At 42.4% G+C, this 22,491-nt stretch overlaps 1 protein-coding gene across 3 annotated transcripts; it reads right to left on the reverse strand.

The window, feature by feature from the left end:
* Nucleotides 1-2,038: 2,038 nt before the first annotated feature.
* Nucleotides 2,039-21,875, reverse strand: TLR7 (toll like receptor 7). 3 transcript variants are annotated; one of them, XM_061407862.1, is made up of 3 exons: nucleotides 19,745-21,875; nucleotides 19,192-19,292; nucleotides 2,039-6,217 (listed from the first exon to the last, which is right to left on the reverse strand). In XM_061407862.1, exons 2-3 carry the CDS (start codon nucleotides 19,192-19,194, stop codon nucleotides 3,068-3,070), a joined length of 3,153 nt encoding a protein of 1,050 aa, XP_061263846.1. In that variant the 5' UTR covers nucleotides 19,195-19,292; nucleotides 19,745-21,875; the 3' UTR covers nucleotides 2,039-3,067. The 3 variants fall into 3 exon arrangements, with proteins under 3 accessions (XP_061263846.1, XP_061263845.1, XP_061263847.1); XM_061407861.1 differs by having other exon boundaries at nucleotides 19,672-21,875; XM_061407863.1 differs by lacking the exon at nucleotides 19,192-19,292 and adding an exon at nucleotides 19,323-19,384 and having other exon boundaries at nucleotides 19,672-21,875.
* Nucleotides 21,876-22,491: the final 616 nt, after the last annotated feature.

A 22,491-nucleotide genomic window follows, 5' to 3' on the forward strand; every position in this document is an offset into this window, starting at 1 on the left:
TTCATTTTCAGGCCTCATGTTCTCCAGAGAACATCTCCTTTGGAGTCACCTTTAATCACGTTCTTTGGTCATTTTCTTCCCACACTGATATTTGTATTTCCAGAGAGACAAGGAATTCCCAGAGCTTCTCAGGCTCAAGGGTTCAGACTTCCAGCAGAGGGGCCTCGTCTCCCACTACCAACTGCTCCTGAGGTCCGGCATCCCACCACCCAGCTGGTCAATCTGCCCCACGGCCAGGGTTCTCTGTCCACTTGAGTGTGTGCAGAAGAGGTGGAGGGCAAATCAAACCTTGTCCCCACCCCCCATTGTAAAACAGGGTCATCAATACCTTACAGGAGATACAAGCTGGATCCCCTTGGTGAGGACCACGAGAGGCCAACAAAAAGCGTGTTTTATAGCGGGGGCGGGGGGGGGGGCAGGGACAGCCTCCTGAAAAAGAGGTGTGTGCATCCTTGCTGTCCCCGTCAGCTTCCTCGGGAACAAGACAAGACGCCCAGACTGTTACATCACTGCGGCCCCTCTCATGTAGTCTGTACTCCCTGACTACATGTAAGAGATCAGCTGGACCTAAGACTGTTTGGACAGAGCTGGGAGCAGACGTGAGGATGGGCCAAGAGACCTTAAGAGACCCTGACTTAGCCGTGGGGTTGCAGTCAGACTCAGACTTTCTCTGCTCTATGAACTGCAGCTCTGTGTTTCGCCTTTTTCACAGCCATAACGCTTACCTGCCCAATGCCTCTCTTGGCTTGGATCCTACGAATGTCCAAGTCGTGCTAAGGTACAGTCTCTATCTGAGGAAGAAGGACAGGTTCAGGGCTGGAAGAGGTTGGGAACCCCTTCATGGTAGCATGGGATTCATGGACAATCCGGAGTCTCTTCCCCACTCAGAGCTTGGCAGGGGACCTAGCAGTCATGTTTTCCTGGTGGCCTGAGTTGTTGGCTTTCGATCCAAGCCATCTATGAATGGCTCTAATGGTACAGGACTCCACAGAGGACCCTCAGGAGATTAAGAGTGACTTGTCAAGATACAAAGGAATTAAAATGAAAACCATCTGTTACTGTGCTTTGGGTCATTTCCTACAACAAACCACTGTGCACAACCTCGTGTTGAAATATGCTGTGGTTTCTGAGTTGTGTTGTTGTCAGTTTCCCTTCCTCTTGATTCATTTCAGAAGATGTTTGTCTTCAAGTGCTTCATGGTTTATAAATCACCAAAATAACTTAAACCTTGTATAGTTATGTGTTTTAATAGAAGAAATTTATGATGCCAACAGCCAATTTTTATGACGTTATCTTTGTTTTCACATAGGCACCTATGAAGTACAATCTAGCTTACTGAGGCTCAGATCGTTGGCTCTGTGGATTCCAGAGATTAATTTGGGAGTTTGTGACCCTTATTGATTACATGTCCTTTGGAAATAATACATATAGCCATCCTCAGAGTAAAACCTTTGTCTTTTCCATATATGAAGAAAACACAGTTATCTCCCAGATAATTTGAAGTCTGGGATTTGAAGCTATCTTCTAAAGGGCACAGACACCTCTGTAGGTAACTTTTTTCATGAAATAAAAACAAACAGGTCACATTTCAGACTTTGGACTCATGCAAATTTATACACACTTAGAAAGTATGTGTCTTCAGAACATCTTGGTTCTTTCTGGTGTTTTTTTTTTTTTTTTTTTTTTTGAGTACTGAAGCCAAAGTTCAAGACTCAAGCTTTCTCAGTGTTAATGGTGGTAAACCTCTGTTCCTCCCCCAGCCTCCAAATTTAAAGGAATCCATGTGACTGTCATCCCTGCTTGCTAACTCTAAATAAATATATGCTCTTGGGGTTCTCCTTTAGAGTTTATCATCAAAGCTGTCTGACGTTGATGGATCAGGTTTTCAGATAATTACAAGTATGCAGTATTAGTTAATAAAGCAGTTTGAAAGATCATTGGATGAGGCAACTTTTCTTTGGAAACAGTACTTTGCCATGCAGATAAAAAAATCTGTCTTAGATCGGCTGCTGTAACAAAACATCACAAACTGCATGGCTTAAAGAACAAACATTTATTTCTCACAAGTCTGAAGCATGGAAGCCAGTCTGGAGGAAATCAGAATGCCAACGTGATCTGGTTCTGCTGAGGGTCCTCTTGTGTGTTATAGACTGGCAGCCTCTCTCCATACCCTCACACAGTGGGAACACAGCAAGTTAGTCCCCTGACTGCTTCCTCTAAGGCAGTAATCCCATCACGAGGGCTCCAGTCTCATGACCTAACCACTTCCTAAAAACCCCACCTCCCAACACCATCACATTGGGATATTAGGATTTCAACATATGAACCTGGGGGGAGAGAAACATTTAGTCCAGAGCCATATTTAAGCAGGTAAATTATCATCAAAAGTAAAGAGCATGACTTTGCATACAGAGTGCTTTATTCTTCTCCCACTTGTAAGTAGACTATATCCATCGATGACAAAGATGTTTCTGTTTCCCCAAAGAGCCCAATAACAGGCCCAGGAGAGAAAGAGCAAGGAGCACTTGAGCTGCAACCACCTGCTGGGGGCCAGCACATGGTCTGCACAGAACGGGGCACTAGATAGTTGAGTCAATTGGCTGAAGAGTTAACTGTGTCTTTATTTTTACCACTAATTAACTGGTACATTTTAATGCCATATAAGCAGACTCTGAGCCTTTTTTTAACCCTATTTCTATACATACCAGTGCCTCTTAAGGGTAGAAGTGCAGTTCTTGGTGACTGTGTGTATGTGAAATAATCACAATTACAGGAGAATCAAAGTCCCACATCCTCTACTTGCCACCCTTCTCCCAACAGTATTTTATGCAAGGGCAGAAGACAAAGACTCAAGTGCAAATGGAGACAGAGAGAGCTGAGAAAGATGACTTGATGCTTATATAAATCCCATTTTTCCACTTCCTTTGTCATGTATTGGTGACTCCTCTCCAATATGGGCAATCCCAGGGCTTGAAGAATCTTAAAACGCTCTTCTGGCAACACATGGGTGAGCCTATCAAGGCAGCCAAGCTTCTCCTTGGTAGCAGTCACATTCGGCAAAGAAGGGCTAGGCTGTCTCTTTGAACACCTGACTGTAGGTCACGTGATTGTCTGTGGCCAGGGCATTTTTCAGACACTGCCAGAAGTACGGGTGAGCCTGTGGGTTTGTTGGCCACTCAAGGACAGAACTGCCACAGAGCCTCTTCCGGAGTTGGAGAAACTTGGACTTCTGAAGGGGCTTCTCAAGGAATATCAAGATGATTACATCCACTTTTTCATCCATGAGCCTCTGATGGGATAAGTAAAATGCTATCTTAAAATTTTCAGTCTTTGCGTACTTGTCTGTCATCACAAACACTGTCTTTTTGCTAAGCTGTATGCTCTGGGAAAGATTTTCCAGAACAGGCTGCCCTGGTAACCAGTCCCTTTCCTCAAGACATAAATTAAAACACTTCTCTCTCGGGTCTTCCAATTTGGCCACCAGCTCGTCCAAAACCCACTCTGTCACTGCTGGGTCTTTAGTGTCATATACAATGAAAGCATCATAGCAAGAATTGGGTGATATCAGACGTCGATACCCTTTTATTTTGGCTTTACAGAAATGATAACTATACCACACATCCCAGAAATAGAGATGGTTTGCTATTGTGATCATCATCAGAGAGAGAACTGCTGATATGGAAAGTGAGAACAGGATGAAGTTAGTCAGATCTAACTCACAGGTATATAGATCCAGAGAGACTACACTCTGGCCCTTGTGTGCTCCTGGTCCCATGCAAGTCACATCTGTGGCCAAGTAAGGAATAGTCACCTCGGTATGGTTAACCCACCAGACAAACCACACAGCATCACAGTTGCACAGAAATCGATTGTGATGCAGAAACAAAATGTTCAGATTGTTGAGGACGTTTTCTGGAAAACTCGTCTTTTGGATAACCTGAATTTTATTTGAGCTGAGGTCCAGATGTCGCAACTGGAAAGCACCTTGGAGAAAATACTTTGTCAGGCACCTGATTTGATTATTCTTAAGTATGAGTTTCTTGAGGCTGCGGGAACAGTTGGATAATCTCTCAGGGACAGTCTTCAGCTGGTTGAAGCTGAGGTCCAAAGTTTCTAGATTCTTCAGACTCTGTAGTCTTTCCCAACTGAAAGACTTGAGCCCATTTTTGGCTAAGGAGAGAGTCTTTAGATTTGGAGGCATACTATCAAAAACTCCCAAAGGTAAGAAACTCAGAGAATTTTCAGAGATGTCTAGCTCTTCTAAGTTTAGCAGATTCTTAAAGAATTTTAAGTATCTGTTATCACCATCTCTCCATAAAATATCCAAATGGTTGCCTCTGAACTCCAGAATTTGAAGAGATTCACTCTCCATGGTCCTGCTGGTGGAGGTAGCAATGTCATTATAGTTCATCATCAGTTTCCTCAGAACCTTGAGGTTCTTGGTAAAATTTAGCATGTGAGTAATTCCTTCTGATTGAAAATAATGGCTGTTACTGCTTATATCTAGGACTTCCAGGTTGTGCAGCTCCTCAAATGCAGTTGAGTAGAGTAAATCAAGCCGATTGTTAGAGAAGTCCAAATATTTCAACTCCACTAAAGGCTGAAATTCACTTCCATTAAGCGTCTGGCTAATGCTATTTCCTGATAAGTTTAGGCATTTGAGGAAAGAAAGATGCTGGAAATCAGAAGGCTTGATAAAAAATATATTATTTCTACTAAGGTCCAAGGTCTGTCCATACATATAACAATCTTCATTAAGAGGTAAGAAAGAAGGAGGCTCTTTGCTCTTGGACCGGCAGCTCCTTGCATACTCATCATATCTGAAATAATGCAGTGTTTCAAGGACCTGGGGCCCATGGCCTTCTACAGAAGTTCTCCTGTTAGAGCAGAAACCACCTTCAGGTGAATCTCCCGAAGGTGATATTTTATTCACTGAAAGATCTATGAATTTCAATGTTTTAAATTGGTTAAAAATGCTGAGGTTAGCAATTTTTATAAAGTTAGTGCCAAGATCAAGAACTTCAAGATTGGGAAGATTATGTAATGGGAAGAGGTTTAAACTATTCAGCTCTTTAAAGACATAGCCTTTGATTCGCAAAACTTTCAATTTTTTCAGTGAAGAAAATGCATCTGATAGATTTATAACTGCATGGTAGACCTGAAGATCATAATTGAAAGACAGATCCAAGTTGACAAGGTTATGAAGAAGATGTAAAAATTTGGCATCCCCAATTTCTTTGGCCAAGAAGTTTTGGGAAAGATCTAGTTCTTTAAGTTTGTTAATGTTTTTAAACCATCTTTGGGGCACGTGCTGTAGAGAGTTACTGTGTAGACGTAAGACTTGCAATTCTGTCAATGCATCAAAAGCATTTGGATCAATCTGTAGGGGAGAATTATTTTCACAGGGTGTGCAAGGAAATGGAACATTATAACAACGAGGGCAATTTCCACTCAGATCAAGAACTTGTAGTTGACTGAGGTTATTAAAATCATCTTCTTGGATTTTTGTAATGATGTTATTGTAAAGATAGAGTTCTGTCAAACTAGATGGCAAAACAGTGGGGACAGCTGAGATATTGTTATCTTTTAGGGAGAGCAATTTTAAATTTCTCATATTTAGGAAAGCATCTTTTTCGATAGTAAATGAAACATTACAAGGGTTACGATAGTAACAGTTTTGGCCCAGGTAGAGTATTTCTAGGTTGGCCAGTTCTGTTAGATTCTCCTTCATGATCAAAAAGATGTTGTTGGCCTCCAGGCTCAGCAGCTGTAAGCTGGGAGGAAGATCCTGAGGTATTTCTAGAAGCTGGTTTCCATCCAGGTAAAGAGATTTTAAATACGTGAGTTTGCTAAAGCTGTTGGGTTTAATCTGTAGCCTTTTGGTGCACACGTTGTCTTTTGGCCCCAGTCGAACAGGTACGCAGTTGCATCTGAAATCGATCTCCACCAGATGGTCCAGCCGGTGAAAGGAGGCTGGAGAGATGCCTGCTATGTGGTTAATGGTGAGGGTAAGGTTGGTGGCATTGGCAGGAATACCTCCAGGAATTTCTGTCAAATGCTTGTCTGTGCAGTCCACAATCACATGGGTATTTGGGGCATCCAGAGTGACATCACAGGGCAGAGTTTTAGGAAACCATCTAGCCCCAAGGAGTCCAGAAATTAGGATCATGTTAAAAAGGATAGGAAACTGTCTCTTCAATGTCCACATTGGAAACACCTGAAAGTATAAGAATAAATCACCCATTTAAAATACACCAAGATCCAGAATTTAAAACTCCCGTTTGCTGCCTCTCTCTTGCTCCATTTGAAAAATCAACAGCTCAGGTTTATCGTTCTCAACTGTCTAAATAGCATCCCTGCCCCCACCCCATGACTGTAGTTGTCAATTACTGAGGTTCATAAAAACGTACATATTTCGCTTTCAGCATCTTGGCTTTTGTTATATCGCTTTTCAGATAGGGGAAGCAGCATTTTCCTATTCCCTGTTACTTATAATGTTACAATGGAAGAGCCGTCAACATGCTGCCAAAGTCTGAAATGCAACTACATCTGGTAAGAAAACCTTTAGTGCAATTAACATTTGCTTGTTAAGCCCACCTGGTACACATTACAAGAGTCCTTTACCACATCTGAGCTTCTTAATATGCTAAGTAGGGAAACACTTTGCAGACTGAGACACAGCTCAGCGATATTAACTGATCTGTTTATGGTCACCCAACTCCTGATATTTTGGCACTGCTATCTATAAGCCCATTTTCCTCTTGGACTATTTTTGGAAATCATCTCCAAGATGACTTGGGGATGAACATTTTCCCTACACATTGGGTTTACATTACACAGATTAGGAAAGGGGATAATATAGTAGGGTACCACCTGGGTGATCCCCAATTGATCAAACAGGATACTCATGGGAATGAAAGGGGAGGGGCTTTAATAATTTATGCCAAGACTACAGGCACAAAGACTCTCTCAGACCAACTGGGACATGTGGGAACCTACTCTTACGGGTAATTCTTGGGCATCTATGTTTAGTATCAGAAACACCTGGACTCTGGGCAAAAAAGACCTTAAGAGGGAATATGGGACATAATGAAGAGTTTTACTAACCACCCTATTAACTCGAGCTTGCCTTGCATAGGGGGTGGTTTACCATAGACTCGCTCTCAAGTTTCAGAATTTCTATCAGTATTTTCCTCCAGAACACTGGTTTTCATTTCGCCTGTGTTCATCCATGGGGTGATCTAGCCTGGGTCTCTACAACAGCTTTCCAGCTCAGTTAATGCTTTCATCCCCTCAACTGACTGAATCAACCAGTCATGCTCATATCTAATAAATCTACTGCCTACTTCCCTTAATTCCTTTAATAGGGGATAAATAAGCAAAATTTTCCCTCAGCATTTTCTCTACTGCAAGATGGTTAAAGAAGGAGTTCAAAGAGCTTCTTCACACATCTTTGCACGCCTAAAGCTTGTTAATTTATTATCATTTTATTAAGTCTTTTCCTCCCATTTCTACCTGTTTTCTTGCACCTGTCCACTTTTCTCCTTGTCTGCTCCCACCCCGTACTCCACTTTGCCAGGAGGTTTCACCTGGACTATCATCACACTGGACTCAAACCTGGTCTCCTTGACTCCCATCCTCCTCTACAATTCATCCATCAAGAGCATCAGAGCAGTCTTTATAAACACGAATCAGATCAATTACAGTGATCACTCATTATGTTTTGAATGAAGTCCAAAGTCTTTGCCATTGTTTATATCATGCATGTTTTGACACTAGCCTACCACACTGACCTTGAACCACTTTTCCCCTTCTTTGACCACATGGCAGATATCCGGCCTGTTTTCTGTTCTGCATTTGAGTCAGTCTTGGCACTTGCTGTTCCCGCTTCCTGAAATGATCTTTCTCCTCCTCTTCCCACAGCCAGGTCATTCTCATCCCCTGGGTGTCTGCTTAAATGACACATCCCCAGAGAGGCTGTCTCTGAGCAACTTGTCTAAACACCCTCCCATGTAATAACAGTGATAAAGACAGGAGCAGTAATTAACTTAGATAGCATTTAGCATATGTTGGGCAAAGTTTGCAGTGCTTTACATATATTAACTCACTCATTTCATCTTCATATTAACCACATGAGGGCAGCATTACAGGTCTTTGGTCCCTTATCCACAACCTTTGCAACTAGATGTGTTTTGGAACTCAGAATTTTTCAGATTTTAGAAGGCAATGTGATGTATGTACCTCATATTATGTAACACTCCAACTGGAATCTGGGGCAGCATCTCATAATCAAACACATAAAAATTTGTGCAATAAAGCACAGGATTGTCCACTCTAAGTGGGATTTAAAAAACAAGAACAAAAACAACAAACACTAGATCATCTGGTTCTGGTCTAAGATTCATCTCCAAATGAGTTCAGATTAAGTTGTGCTTACCATCAGCTGAGTTAGGACAAAGCTTTCAGTTTAGGGATTCTGGAATTGTAGACCTCTATTATTATCCCCATTTTACAGATAAGTCAACTGTGGCAGAGAGAGGTATATGTACTCTGTATTAGACTACTGTGCTTTATTTCTTTCATAGTCTTTAGCACAATCAGAAATAATCCTGTGGATCATTTATATGCTTCTGGTTTATGTGCTTATTTGTTTTATATATATTTTGCATGCAAATGTTAGCTTCGAGAGAGCAGGGTTTTGTGTGCCCTCATGTAAAACAATGTCTCACACTTAATGCTGATTATGTTTGCAAAATACATGAATGAAAGAATAAATGCATAAATGAGTGAACAGTGAAATACAGCAAAATAGTTAAAAGAAATCCTCCTTGGAGTAGGTTAGGTGTACAACATAATGATTTGAGATATTGCAAAATGATCACCACAGTAAGTTTAGTTACCACACATAGTTTCAAGTTTTTTTTTCTTCTGATGAGAACTTTTAAGATCTACTGTCTTAGCAACTTTGAAATACGCAATACACCATACTTACATGACATTCCCAGAAGGCCAACTTCAGTTTTACTCTAAGGGGAAATTGCTTGACAATATTCCTAATGATGACATGTGATGATTAACTCCTAACTGTTCCAGGCAATTTTATGAAAGAAATGCCCTAGGGCTGAAGTTAGCCTAGCGGGGAGGGGAAGCTAACTTTATTTTTTTTTAATTGGAGGATAATTACTTTACAATATTGTGATGGTTTTTGCCATACATCAACATGAATCTGCCACAGATGTACATGTGTCCCCCTTCAACTTGAACCCTCCTCCCACCGTCCTCCCCATCCTATCCCTCTGGGTTGTCCCAGAGCACCAGCTTTGGGTGCCCTGGAAAGCTAACTTTAGTTTTAGTTCTATAAGATGGATGGAAGGAAACATAGCTTCGCTAAGTGAGGTTTTCACTGCCTGCAGCCTGAATTCTAAAGATGATTAAGACTTCCTTAATTTGGGGCCTTCTGGGTTTGAAAAAGCCAACTGCCTTACCCCAAACAATAGCAGATGTCATGGATACAGCTTTAAGAGGAAGTAAGTGTATGTTCACACACATTTTTCTAGCACTTTCCATTAAGCATTTTCTAGAAGACAGTGAAAGCCAGCCCAGGGCCCCCAAAATCTGATTAGGAGTGCTGCCTTCTTCTTGACTCAGACAGCCTCTGGGAAGTTGATTAAATTGAGAGACAAGAACACTGAGGGAATACAGAATCTTCAGACTTAAGTGGTCTAAAGCTGCTCTGGCCAATGTGATGGCCACTGGTCACGTGTAGCTGTTTCTATTTAAATGAAATAAAATGAAGTGCAACTTTCAAATTCAGTCTCTCAGTCACACTAACCATATTTCAAGCGCTCAAAGTCACCTCAGGTTCGTGGTTACTGTATTCAAGCACACAGATACGGAATATTTTCCATCACTGTGCAAAGTTCTAGTAGACAGAGCTGGTCTAGACTAGAGGTTGGCAAACTTCTTCTCTAAAGGGCAGGACAGTCAATATTTTAGACTCAGTTCAGTTCAGTTGCTCAGTTGTGTCTGACTCTTTGCGACCCCATGAACTGCAGCACGCCAGGCCTCCCTATCCATCACCAACTCCCAGAGCTTACCCAAACTCAAGTTTATTGAATTGGTGATGCCATCCAACCATCTCATCCTCTGTCGTCCCCTTCTCCGTCTGCCCTCAATCTTTCCCAGCATAATTGAAGCTATTAATGTGGGTACTTAAATAACCACTTAGAACATTATGAATCAAGGTGGTAAAAAATAATTCTCAGCTCACAAAAACAGGTAACAGGACAGATTTGGTCCATGGGTCGTAGTTTTCAGGGCCCCGGTCTGGGCAAAAACTTCCATTTGCACATGGAATTACCTCAAAGCAAATCCAGTTCAAGTCTGCCAAATATGAAAAGAAATCATATCACCTGTAAACCTCTAAGTTGCCTCATGGGCCACTAATTTCAACCAATAGCTTTTAGCCAATTATTTCATCCTCACCCCAAGAAATAGGTTCACTGACAATGAGGACACTGAGATGCAGAAACTATAGAACTTGCCTGCCAGGAGATCTGGCATGCAGTGCTGGCCCTCAGCAATTCTCCTGGCTTACCTTCCCAGAAGTCTAGGTATTAATTCACCCATGTCTCCCTCTAGGAGGTAAAACACTCTAGGGGCTGTGGCCTTATCTGTCTTGACCATTTCTGATGATGCCTGCCACCTAGTGAGCACAAGACAAATATCGGGCAAGTAAACCAAGGCTTTGAACGTTCTTAAAATCCCGTGGAGGCTCACATTCAATGATCACAAACAGTAAAGTCTTTCCAAAGATCAGATTTTTGATAAGGCAGTGAGGAGGGACCAGGAGGGCTGGGGTCTTCTCAAGGAAGGAAGGAAGGAAGGAAGAAGGTGAAGTCGCTTAGTTGTGTCTGACTCTTTGTGATCCCATGGACTGCAGTCTACCAGGATCCTCTGTCCTCTAGGGCTTGCCTAGTGGCTCAGAGGTTAAAGCGTCTGCCTGCAATGCAGGAGACCTAAGTGCAATCCCTGGGTCAGGAAGATCCCCTGGAGAAGGAAATGTCAACCCACTCCAGTATTCTCGCCTGGAGAATCCCATGGAAGGAGGAGCCTGGTGGGCTATAGTCCACGGGGTCACAAAGAGTCAGACAAGACTGAGCGACTTCACTTCACTTTCACTTTGTGACCCCATGGACTGTAGTCTACCAGGATCCTCTGTCCATGGGATTTTCCAGGCAAGAATACTGGAGTGGGTTGCCATTTCCTTGTCCAGATCTTTCTGACCCAGGGATTGAACCCGGGTCTCCTGCATTGTAGGCAGACACTTTACCATCTGAGCCATCAGCAAAGTCTGAAATCGGAAAAGAGCCACAGAAGAAAAGGGGATGGTATCCAAGGGAGGCCCTGGGGAGCAGACCTATAGAAGGACTCCTATGCAATCTGTTTTCTCAGAAGTTCTTCCCCCTGGAACCTGAAACCTGAGTGGGAGCACAGAACTCATTTGTCTCTCCTGGGAACAAGCACAGCCAGGATGGGACTGTCCCTGACTTGTATTCAGTCGCTGAGTCCCAGCCCAGGCAAGCTGGATGCCGGACAAGCCTTCTCGTGGCTCTCTGCGCCAGCTGCCTGGAACTCACAGATGGGTTCTGATCAAGCAGGAGAGGAAGAAAACTGAGTCAATGAACAAAGCCTTTTAAATGTGTTAATGAGAAATAATACCTTTCAGGCTTCCAAACAGAAAAGGTATGTTTGAGAAGATGATTGTAAAATGTGAAATAGTCCTTTATTCCCAATTTCCCAAAGTATGGAAACTTCCCCTTTCAAACCATGGGGAACTACATGGCTTCAGAATTAAGCTAGGACCTTCGCTTCAACTAAAGGCCATTTTTAAATGTAAGTGTTCATTCAGCATGATATGAGGTCTGTTTTTTTCATTTCATACAAATAACCCACATTATTTTTTTTTTGCAATAATTGCCAAAGACATACATCTTTCAGGAATTTGATTTGTAAAATAACATAATTCACCATAATAGGCCTGGCTTTAGTCATGAATCATAGCTGATTACACATGCAAATATACTGGGTAAATTTGGATGCTCAATTAGCAAGCTAATTATGGTAAAAATGGGACTGTTTGATTTTGTACTCACAGGTGTTCTGTTCTCTCAGTAAATCACCTTTTTGTTAAAATGGAAAATGTAGAATTCACACTGACTAGTCATCAGACAGTCATTTGTGTGTTTTTTTTTTTATAATGGTCAATTACCAGGTATTTATTATGTTCTTAGATGCCAAAGAAGATACTTTGTTTATATTACATCACTGAGCCCTGACAATGAAGTTTAAAAGACATAAATATTCCCATTTTGCTGATGAGAAAACAGGGATCAGAAAAGCAGTTTCAAACCAAGATTCAAACTCCATTTTAACCAATCATCTTCCAGTTATTTCATATTGTTCCAACAAATGCACTTGGTATGCTATATACATGCATTTTGGTTAATTTCCTTTTCAGTTAAAGGATTTTTGGTCATCTAATGTTTTGATATTGTGGTATTTGGAGTTTTCATAATAAAAATGTCCAAATATTATGAAAAGGTATTTATGATTTGAGTGGGACCAACTCGAGAGAAAAAAAGAGACTTTTCAGATCATATAGTTCTTAGGTGTGCATTCATATCCAGTAATGCTATGCTAGCATAGTTCATGGATTTATAAATTTAAAGGCAGACTGAGCTTTAGCTTCCTAATAAAGAAATATATGCCAAGGCCCCCAGATGCAAACATGCTGGAATCACCACAAAAATGGCAACAAAGGAGGAATAGAGAGTAAAAGGAGATGAATTCAAAGAGGGAGGAGCTGTAGTCCCACATTGAGGATTCCTACAGGGACTTGTCAGCCATCCCAACAAGGAATGGAAGATCGATCCATTGCAAATTTTTAAGTCAAAGAGTGCCATGGTCTGACTTCCATGTTACAAAGATCATGCTGGTTACTGCCTTGAAAGAGACAACGAGGGGTGAGGTTGGAAGCGTGGAGACCAGTCAAGAGGCTATGATGGTAATTCAAGCAAAAGCCCCAGCTGGCTGGGGTAGAGGTGGTGAGAACTAGCCAGATACTTGGATAGATTTGGAAGGTGAAGCCAAATCAAGTAGGACTTTCAAGTTCTTGGAAGAAAATGAGAAGAGGGGTTGGAGGCAGCCAGCATTTCTGAGAAGCTTCCTGCAAAGGGGAACAAAGATGCTGGCGGTAGTTCCCAGGGCCAAGAGGGTCAAGAGGATTTATTTGAGGATGGGAGGAATAACGGTACATTGTAATGATGGTGAGAGGGAAAAAAACTTTTTTCCAAAAACCCCATCATTAATAATAGTACCAATGACAATGCAGGAGAGATGGGAGAATGCTGGTGCGTGGAGCCCAGGGAAGGAAGCAGGCAGGTGACCCAGTGCACTAGTGGAGAGATTTGGCTTTAGCAAGGAGCCTAACAATTCCATCCTTAGTATAAGAGTCTGCAAACTATGCAATTATCTCCCACCTCCTTAGAAGCTGGGCAGGCTTTTGGGACTGTCTGGAGGACAGCAGCAAAGTAGGACTGCACAACTTCCCAGGCAGGGACAGACAAGGTGGGAGACTTTCACGGCACCCGGTGCTCCATCTTTCCCTGTCTCTCTCTCCACCTGAACTGGAGTCCTGAGCCACCAGCCTTGGAAGAAGCCCGGGGACAGCACAGCTGACATGTTGGGGAGACCACCCAGAGACAGGGGCAGCCTGCAGCTGCGGAGCTTGCCCATCTGGGCACCAGACCTGTGTGGGCGGAGCCCAGCCCCTGACATTGACTGCAAGGCGAGGGGGAACACACACCAGCGCCAGAGTCACCTTGCTGAGCCCAGTCAACCTGTGGGCCCGCCACTCCTAACACTCGAGGACAGTGGTTGTTTCGAGCCAGTGGGTTTGGGGGTGATCTGCTCTGCCGTGGTGGGTAACCAGACCATAAGTCAAGCAGGACGGGCAGGTGTAGAAGCTCTAGGTGGGCACATAAGTGGGGAGGAGCAGGTGGGTAATCTCTTCCAATTGCTGTGATGCTCTTGGGGAGACGGTGAGCAGCCGGCAGGAGGGGCTGGTGGGGCGAGGGAGAGGGGAAGGTGGAGAGAGTCCTCTAGGCAGAGAAGTCAGGTGTGATTACCTGGTGGCAGGGAAAAACCCTTCACCATTCGGTATTTCATCTGCATTCCCCTCGCAGTCTTTATTATGTAATTTTCCATAGCCCCTGATCTGGTTGGATGAAAGGCCTACAGAAAAATTCTTCACAGAAGGAAATTGACCTCAAGGTGAGAACGAGTGAGGCCAGGGGACACTCACGGTTACACTCAGTTAAGAGAAGATCTGCTCCCTCCTTCGCTCATCTACCCAACAGACTGTCTGAAAGGCCAGCATACTGGGCATCCTCTGTGGGCTGTGACATGCCAGCCTTCAAGGGACCACAGGTCAGTGCCCTCAGATACCCCTCCCATTTATTTTCAAGATGAGAGAGCAGGAAAAAAAAAAAAAAAAAGGCCACATTGCTTGAGTTGAAAAGGAAGTGTTGGAATATGCATTTCCGGTGGAGGGAGTCACTGAAGCCAAGCTACTAAAGCCAAGCAGACCACGGCGCAGTGGGGATCCCCCACGTGGACGGGCTGGGTTGAAGCAGAGGTGATGGCAGGCTGGAGAATCATGAGACAGGGACCAGGAAGAGACAAGGAGTGGGGCGCAATTGTGGGAAATCCTTGAATTCGAATTCAGTAAACTTTTGTCATGTTGCCGTGACACTGAATTGTTTGATAACTAAATAAGCGTTGTATATATCACCCTAGTGGCTAACCAAGGTCTGCGAATAATGGAACTTAACAGATGTGATATTGTTTTATAGGCCAGACTCCACTGGGAATTTCCCTACTAGACTTACAATGACCAAATATCCCCTTTTTGCAAATTTTTGAAATATTTCTAATTATAGGCTAACCTCTGAAAAGTGTAATTACCATAGACATCAAAGTTTCATTATATAACAACCAAAAGATTAAGTACAAGGACATAACCCATTTACTTAAAAAATAGACTTTTTATCATTTCCTTTCTCCCATTTTAGCCCAACAGACCTAGTTTTCAAAATAAAAGAGTCAAACGATATAAAGGAGTCTTATATAAATTAGAAATTCAACAGCTACTTTGCATCATAACAGGCACCAAAGACCAGAAGAAATTACATCTTACTTGACCTCATACCCTACCCTCTTTTTTCCATAAAGGAAAACTGTCAACTTGGCAAACTTTTTCGGTAAAGAGCCAGTCAGTAAATATTTTGTTTTGCAGGCCATACAGTCTGTATCACAGCTACTCAAATTTGCCACTGCAGTGCAAAAGCAGTTATAGACAATATATAAACAAATATGCAAATACTAAAGCTAATTGTGGGCACAAAAATTTGAATTTAATATAACTCTTAAGGGTCACAAAGCAGTATACTTCCTTTGACTTTTTCAATCATTTAAAGAGATTAAAAAAACCTCTTAGCTTGTGGGCTCTACAAAAACAGGTGGCAGGCTGGCTATGACCCACACCCATTATTTGCATTGCAACCTAAACTTTGAGGGACTTCTGAGATATAAAAATGATCTATTCTTGGGGTGCAAAGACGCTGGTTGGTTGGTTGATCTGTAATGATTGCTTTTAATTTTAGTATGATTTTCCCTATTTTTAAATAATCAGTTTTGATTAGTTTAGTTAATGGACTGCTTTGTTTGGCCAGGAAGGAGTGTGCTATATCTAAGAGCAGAATAATGTTTTTATTTGTAAAATCGCTTAACTACTGTTATATCTTGGCATGTTGCCTCTAACACTCATCTCCCTCTTCCTGTATCTATTTCAAATAGTGAGAAGCACTTCAATACTGCCAGGTGCTTCATCTAGTAAAGTTTTGATTTTAAGTTCTTATTCTGTCATCTAAGCTGTCTTGGACATTAGTGAATCACTTTCCCTCATGAGCCTCTGATTTCTCAACTATAAAATGGTTTGAATACAGGGCTCTTTTGTGAAACTATTGAGAAAACTATTGAGAAACTATTGAGAAAAACTATTTATGCAAACTGTCATTCCAGATGAACCACCATTTAGCAAGCATCTAGTATGTGCATTAAAAACATCAGGAATAAACAATACTTCACTACTAGATTGCTTTTTCCGTTTACCATTTTATCATGAGTACTTATGTCATTCAGTATTCTTTTAAAAAATATGAGACTTCCCTGGCAGTCCAGTGGTTAAGACTCCAGGCTCTCAATTCAGGGTCACAGGTTCAATTCCTGGTTGGGGCACTAAGATCCTGTATGTCAACCAGCACAGCCAAAAAACCAAAATTAAACAAATAAATAAACAGATGATCTGATGGTTATATAACATGCTACTTAATGTCAGTCAGTCAGTCAGTTCAGTCGCTCAGTCGTGTCCGACTCTTTGCGACCCTATGAATTACAGCACGCCAGGCCTCCCTGTCCATCACCAACTCCCGGAGTTCACTCAAACTCATGTCCATTTAGTCGGTGATGCCATCCAGACATCTCATCCTCTGTAGTCCCCTTTTCCTCCTGCCCCAAATCCTTCCCAGCATCAGAGTCTTTTCCAATGAGTCAAATCCTCGCATGAGGTAGCCAAAGTACTGGAGTTTCAGCTTTAGCATCATTCCTTCCAAAGAACACCCAGGACTGATCTCCTTTAGAATGGACTGGTTGGATCTCCTTGCAGTCCAAGGGACTCTCAAGAGTCTTCTCCAACACCACAGTTCAAAAGCATCAATTCTTCAGTGCTCAGCTTTCTTCACAGTCCAACTTTCAAATCCATACATGACTACTGGAAAAACCATAGCCTTGACTAGACGGACCTTTGTTGGCAAAGTAATGTCTCTGGAGGACCACAATTAATGAACCCTTTCCCAACACTGGACATGAGATGTTCTCTTTGCTATGCTGCACAGACTACCTTCATAAATTGCTTGTGACATCCCTGATCATTTCTTTAAGAAGAGTTTCTAGAAGTGGAGTTTCCATATCAAAGGGTCTGAACTATAACTATTAATAAGATCGAATAATTTCCCTATGCTTTTTGACCTTTTCTGGTTTTTTAAAAAACTGTTTTCATATTTTTTCTTATAAAAGATATCCCAATTTTTTTCTTAAGGACTACATTATCGCACTTGAAGCCCACATTGAAGCCCTGAGTAGGAGTGTGTGCTGGGCTCGGTCTAGGTAGAACAGAGGGGTCTCCACCACGGCTTCCAGGGTCGAGCTGCCCAGCCAAAACCAGAAGTTCTTAGACTCTTGAAGCCCCGGCTCCCTCATCTATGACTTACAAGGCTGCTTAGAGGGTGAAATCGAAACAGAGACGTCCAGCCCTAAGCACGATGCTCACTATAGTAAGCAGTCAATAAATGTGAGCTCTCTTTACTACCATCAATCCTATCACGCCATCCCTCAAGGGGCACAGGCAGATGTGGGCCTCAGTTTGCCTATAAACAGACATCTGAGTTTCTAGGAAATGAAACTCTACACTGTTGCTTCTCTGTCTCTTCACACAGTGTCCTGTGGTTAAGTCTTCATTAGACCTTAGACATGAAATGAGCCTGGGAGCCCACCTTCCAATCTAGAAGTCAGAGTGGGTTCCTGGTACAAGTACTCCATTGTGTCTAGTTGGGGTGACAAAATAATTTCAGCAAGAAGTCACTGGTGTCTTTTTCTGATGAATTTTGTGGCATGCCTAATAACTCATACCACATGCAAAGGATCTAAATATACATTCTGTTATTTGAGCCTCCACAATGGCCCAGCAAGGCAACTAGAGAGCCATAGTAATGTTCATTTTATAGTATAAAAAAAAAGCTGACTTTCAGGGGGCTTAAGTGATAAACCTAAGGATCCCTCACTAGTAACTGGGATAGTGAACACGACAGTCTCTCTGTGACTAAACTTTAGTCAAGCTCCTCTGACTCAGCCTTGATATTTGGGCTTTTGTGTTCATGTGGCCATTTTTCACAAGGATCCTGTCAGGTTGGTTTAGGAAGAGCCCCTCACCACAGTTTCATTATCCTTGCTATCTGATCAAATACCCCATCTCTATGACCCCCCAGGGAACAGTCCATCTTCCTGGCCTGCTTTCAGCAAGAACCCTGTCAGGTGGGTCGAGTCAGAACCACCCCACGCCCTGCCACCCCTGATGTTTCCTCTTAGTAATTTTCCACCCGCTGACCTCCACTCTGCTCCTGGACTATAAATCCCACATGCCTCTGCACTATTTGGAACTGATCCCAGTCCTATACTACAGTCTCATTTCCCCGATTGCAACAGTTCCTGAACAATATCTGTTTTTACAGCTTTATCTACTGTCCGGTTCTGGTTTTCTTGGACTGCATGGGAGCCCAGGCTCCCTGTATTTCTAGTCCTATGCATCCTGCCCACTCCCTCCCCTGCATACTCGTTTAGACACCACCAAATGCTAGAAAAACACAAAGGAACCTCAGTAACTTGTATGGTAATAAAGCCCGAAACGAGGGCTTCCCTAGTGGCTCAGTTGGTAAAGAATCTGCCTGCAATGCAGGAGACCTGGGTTCAATCCCTGGGTCAGGAAGATCCCCTGGAAAAGGAAATGGCAACCCACTCTAGTACTCTTGCCTGAAGAATTCCAAGGATGGAGGAGCCCGGCAGGCTACAGTCCATGGGACCACAAAGAGTTGGATACGAGTGTACAACTAACTTTCAAAACCAAAAACGTGGGGTGAAAAAAGTTAGACCCATAGAAGCTATTTCCCCAATTCAAACATTTGCTCCTCCTCAGGGCAGGATGCATTAATTCTTATAGGAAGGAGAACACAGCAAGTATTGATTAATCTTAATTAATCTTAATTAATTGAAATTACTACCACCTGAGCCACCAGGGAAGTCCATAGGAATGAGAACACAGCAAGTATTGATTAATCTTAATTAATTGAAATTACACAATACCCCCATGATTAATCTTGGTTATGAAAGATCATGAAAGTTTTCCTCAGTAAATAACTGAAGTACAGATAACTTAAACATCTCTCTTGCTAGCCAGTTTCAGTTCTTCCACAAAAAAGGACAAATAACACTTTTTAGGGATCTCTTAGCTGTCCTTACCATTTTCAGTCTTCTTCCAAAATGAAACAGAGAGGTCTGGTTGAAGAGAGCAGAACATGAGAGGTGTCAAGATCAGCCTGAGATGGACCCAGTAGCATCAACTAAGATAAACAGAAAACACCAAACTTTACCTTGCAAAGACAGCAAAGGATTGATGCTTCAAATTGTGCTGGAAAGGCTGCTTTAATATACGCTGTTGAAAACACTTATTAATAGTATTTACTTCCTCAAGTCCAAGTATCAAGCCCAAATATACAGACGAGAGACACACTCCATAAAACCATTTCCAGCATTATTGTAAAAGTCTGACTTTATCTTCAAAGAAGTGACATTTGAGACTACCAAAACTCTTCTTCAGATTCTAAAAAAAAATTTTTTGCATATGATTTGGGTCCCTTCCCCTCTCTCCCCTTCTCTCTGAGAATGGCTCACAGATCTAGGTACTTAAATGATCTGAGTTCTTCCCAATGTTTAAAATACCTTTCTTTGCTGCATGGAGTGAGTCCAGGTCTGGAGTCTTCTGAGGTGAAGAGATGAGCTGTGGAAGACCTACCTAAGTCATGGAGACTCCAGGCTGCCAGTCGTGAACTTTCTAAGTGCAAAGACTGGTTAGGGGGTAGGGGGAGGAGTGTGACTATTTATGCCATCTCAGACATGAGGTTTGCAGAAGCAGCAGGTTCCTTTTATTTCTACCACCACAGTCAGGGAAACCTCATGTCTAAATTCAAGCAACTTGGCTGGCTGATGTTTTTTTCTAGAAGTTTCTCAACTGGCGCACTCCTGCCATTTCTGGTGAGCTACATCTTTGTGGCATTGTAAGAGGCTGAGCAGCAACCCTGACTTCAGCCCACGAGATGCCAGCCACACTGCCCCTCGACAATCACAGATGTCTCTAGACATTGTAATACAGCCCCTGCCCCTGACTGAGAACCGTCATTCTACAGGTATCTTTGAGACGTGTCTACATTTCCCTTGTTCTCTCTTAGGCTCAGCTGAAAGGGATTCTGGTTTCTAAGCAGGGGCAGACTTGGTTCTCTCACTTGGGTGAAATGAGGGCAGCTATACTCGCAGTCCAGGGTCAGGTAAAACCGTTTCTCAAAGTGGGGTTTCTGGGAGACTCATTCCCTTCTGAAGTGATTACTGGGCCTTTTAGGGGGTAGAGTCAAAATATCGGTGGTTATGTTTAAAAGTCCACCTAGTCGATCCAGAGAGAATTTGAAAATTGCCAAGAGTGCCACAGGAAAACCAGTTGCTAACCATCAGTGATATCTACTGGATTGAAAAGCAAGCAGTGCCCTAGGTCAGCTGAAAAACTACTAGATACAATAATAAATGATCTTTACTGGGAGTTTATTTTGAACTGGACTGTTCTAACTGCATAATATGTATTATTTCATTGACTACTAAAAAGAACGAAGAAACATCTTCTTAGCCTTCAATTTTTTTTTTTTTTTTTTTTTACAAATAATGGAATTAATGCAGAAAAGATACTGGACTCTCCTCAGGTCACATACCATGTAAATGATATTCACACAAGCAAAAATTAAATGCCTTCTTATCATACCACTTTGACATGCAAATAATACATAAAAATTAATAGCTTTCTCACATATTTTGTTGTTTGGTTGCTAAGATGTGTCTGACTCTTTGAGACCCCATAGACTGTAGCCTGCCAGGCTCCTCTGTCCATGGGATTTCCCAGGCAGGAATACTGGAGTGGGTTGCCATTTCCTTCTCCAAATAAACATTTCCTTCTCACATATAGACAGTAACTAATCCAGATGCATAATAGAACTTCCATGTAAAAGAGCAACAAAAAATATGAAACATTTGGGAAGAAAATTGTCATGAAATGCTTGGGAACGAAGAAGGTGGTAGATGGGCAGGGGTCAATGACGCCTTACCTCGCAGGCTGCTTCCTATCCATTTATTTGCCCCTCTGAATCTGCTCTCCATGCCTTCCTACCCAGCTATGTGTCTGGGCAGGCTGAGTTGTATGAACTTCATCACTAGCTGGCACACTTCTGGTTGAGTTCGGCCAATGCAGAGAGAGGTCAGAGCACCCCTGGGCTCCCTTCCTCTCTGAGGCTGTGGGTTGGCTACAACCCTCCAATGAGGCTCTCATCAGGTGATGCTCCAGGGCCACTCTTTGTGAATTCTACTGTTTCCTCACCTCGCCATTTTAGGCCTGGGGTTGTAAAGACTCAACCCTTGAAATGCTGAACCTTGTTTCTGATTTCCCTATATTCTGTGCACACTATCAAGAATAGTGACTTTTCCCAATTCATCAGTTTCTTATTCTGAGTGTGCCACATGTTTTTCTTGTCAGGAACCTGGAAGACACAGAGAAGATGTAAAAAGATAAAGAGAAATAGATCGTTATTAGGGCTAGAGGTCACAGCAAGGCATTTTTGGTTTATCACAAAGATTAGGGTTATGCTATCCATAAATGTTATCTCCTCTGGATAGTAAAGGGTACATGACCAGATAGCTCTTATAAAAATGAGCCACTGGATCTGACTGGGTTAAGATCCCCAGTGAGAACAGCCAGAAAGAAAAAGTAACAAGGGGAGGATTTTTTTTTTCTTGATCTCTAAACGCTTCAATGGCATAGTGCCGGCACATCAGTGAAAGGGATGAGACAGCAAATTTTAGTAAAAGCATATATGGGGGGGCCACCCTGGTGGTCCAGAGGTAAAGGATCCAGCGTCCAGGGCCATGGGCTCAATCCCTGATCAAGGAGCTAAGATCCCACACACCGTGGGATATCTAAGCCCACGCACCAGAACAAAATATCCCACATGCTGCAGCTAAGACCCCATGTGGCAAATAGACAAATAAAAAAATGTTTAAATGCACATCTGGAGTATTAAAGTCACATCAATGGCAAAAGGAAATATTAAGATAACATTGGGCAACTGGCTTAAAGTTTGGAAAAAAAATTAAGCTGTAGTCTTACCTTGTATCTTACATCAAAATTAATTGCATATGGCTCAAAAATTTAAATGTTAAGACCCTAATGCTGGGAAAGATTGAGGGCAGGAGAAGGGGATGACAGAGGACGAGACGGTTGGATGGCATCACTGACTTAATGGACACAAGTTTGAGCAAACTCCAAGAGTTGGTGACGGACAGGGAAGCCTGGTGTGCTGCAGTCCATGGGGTCGCAAAGGCCGGACATGAGTAAGCGACTGAACAAGACACTGAATATTAAAAATACTAGAAGAAACCATGGATAAATGTTTTTATAATCTTGATATGGTAAAGCCATTCTAAGCACAACAACAAGAACAAACAAAA

The sequence above is a fragment of the Bos javanicus genome, chromosome X, assembly GCF_032452875.1.
Source record: "Bos javanicus breed banteng chromosome X, ARS-OSU_banteng_1.0, whole genome shotgun sequence".
NCBI classification, from domain to species: domain Eukaryota; kingdom Metazoa; phylum Chordata; class Mammalia; order Artiodactyla; family Bovidae; genus Bos; species Bos javanicus.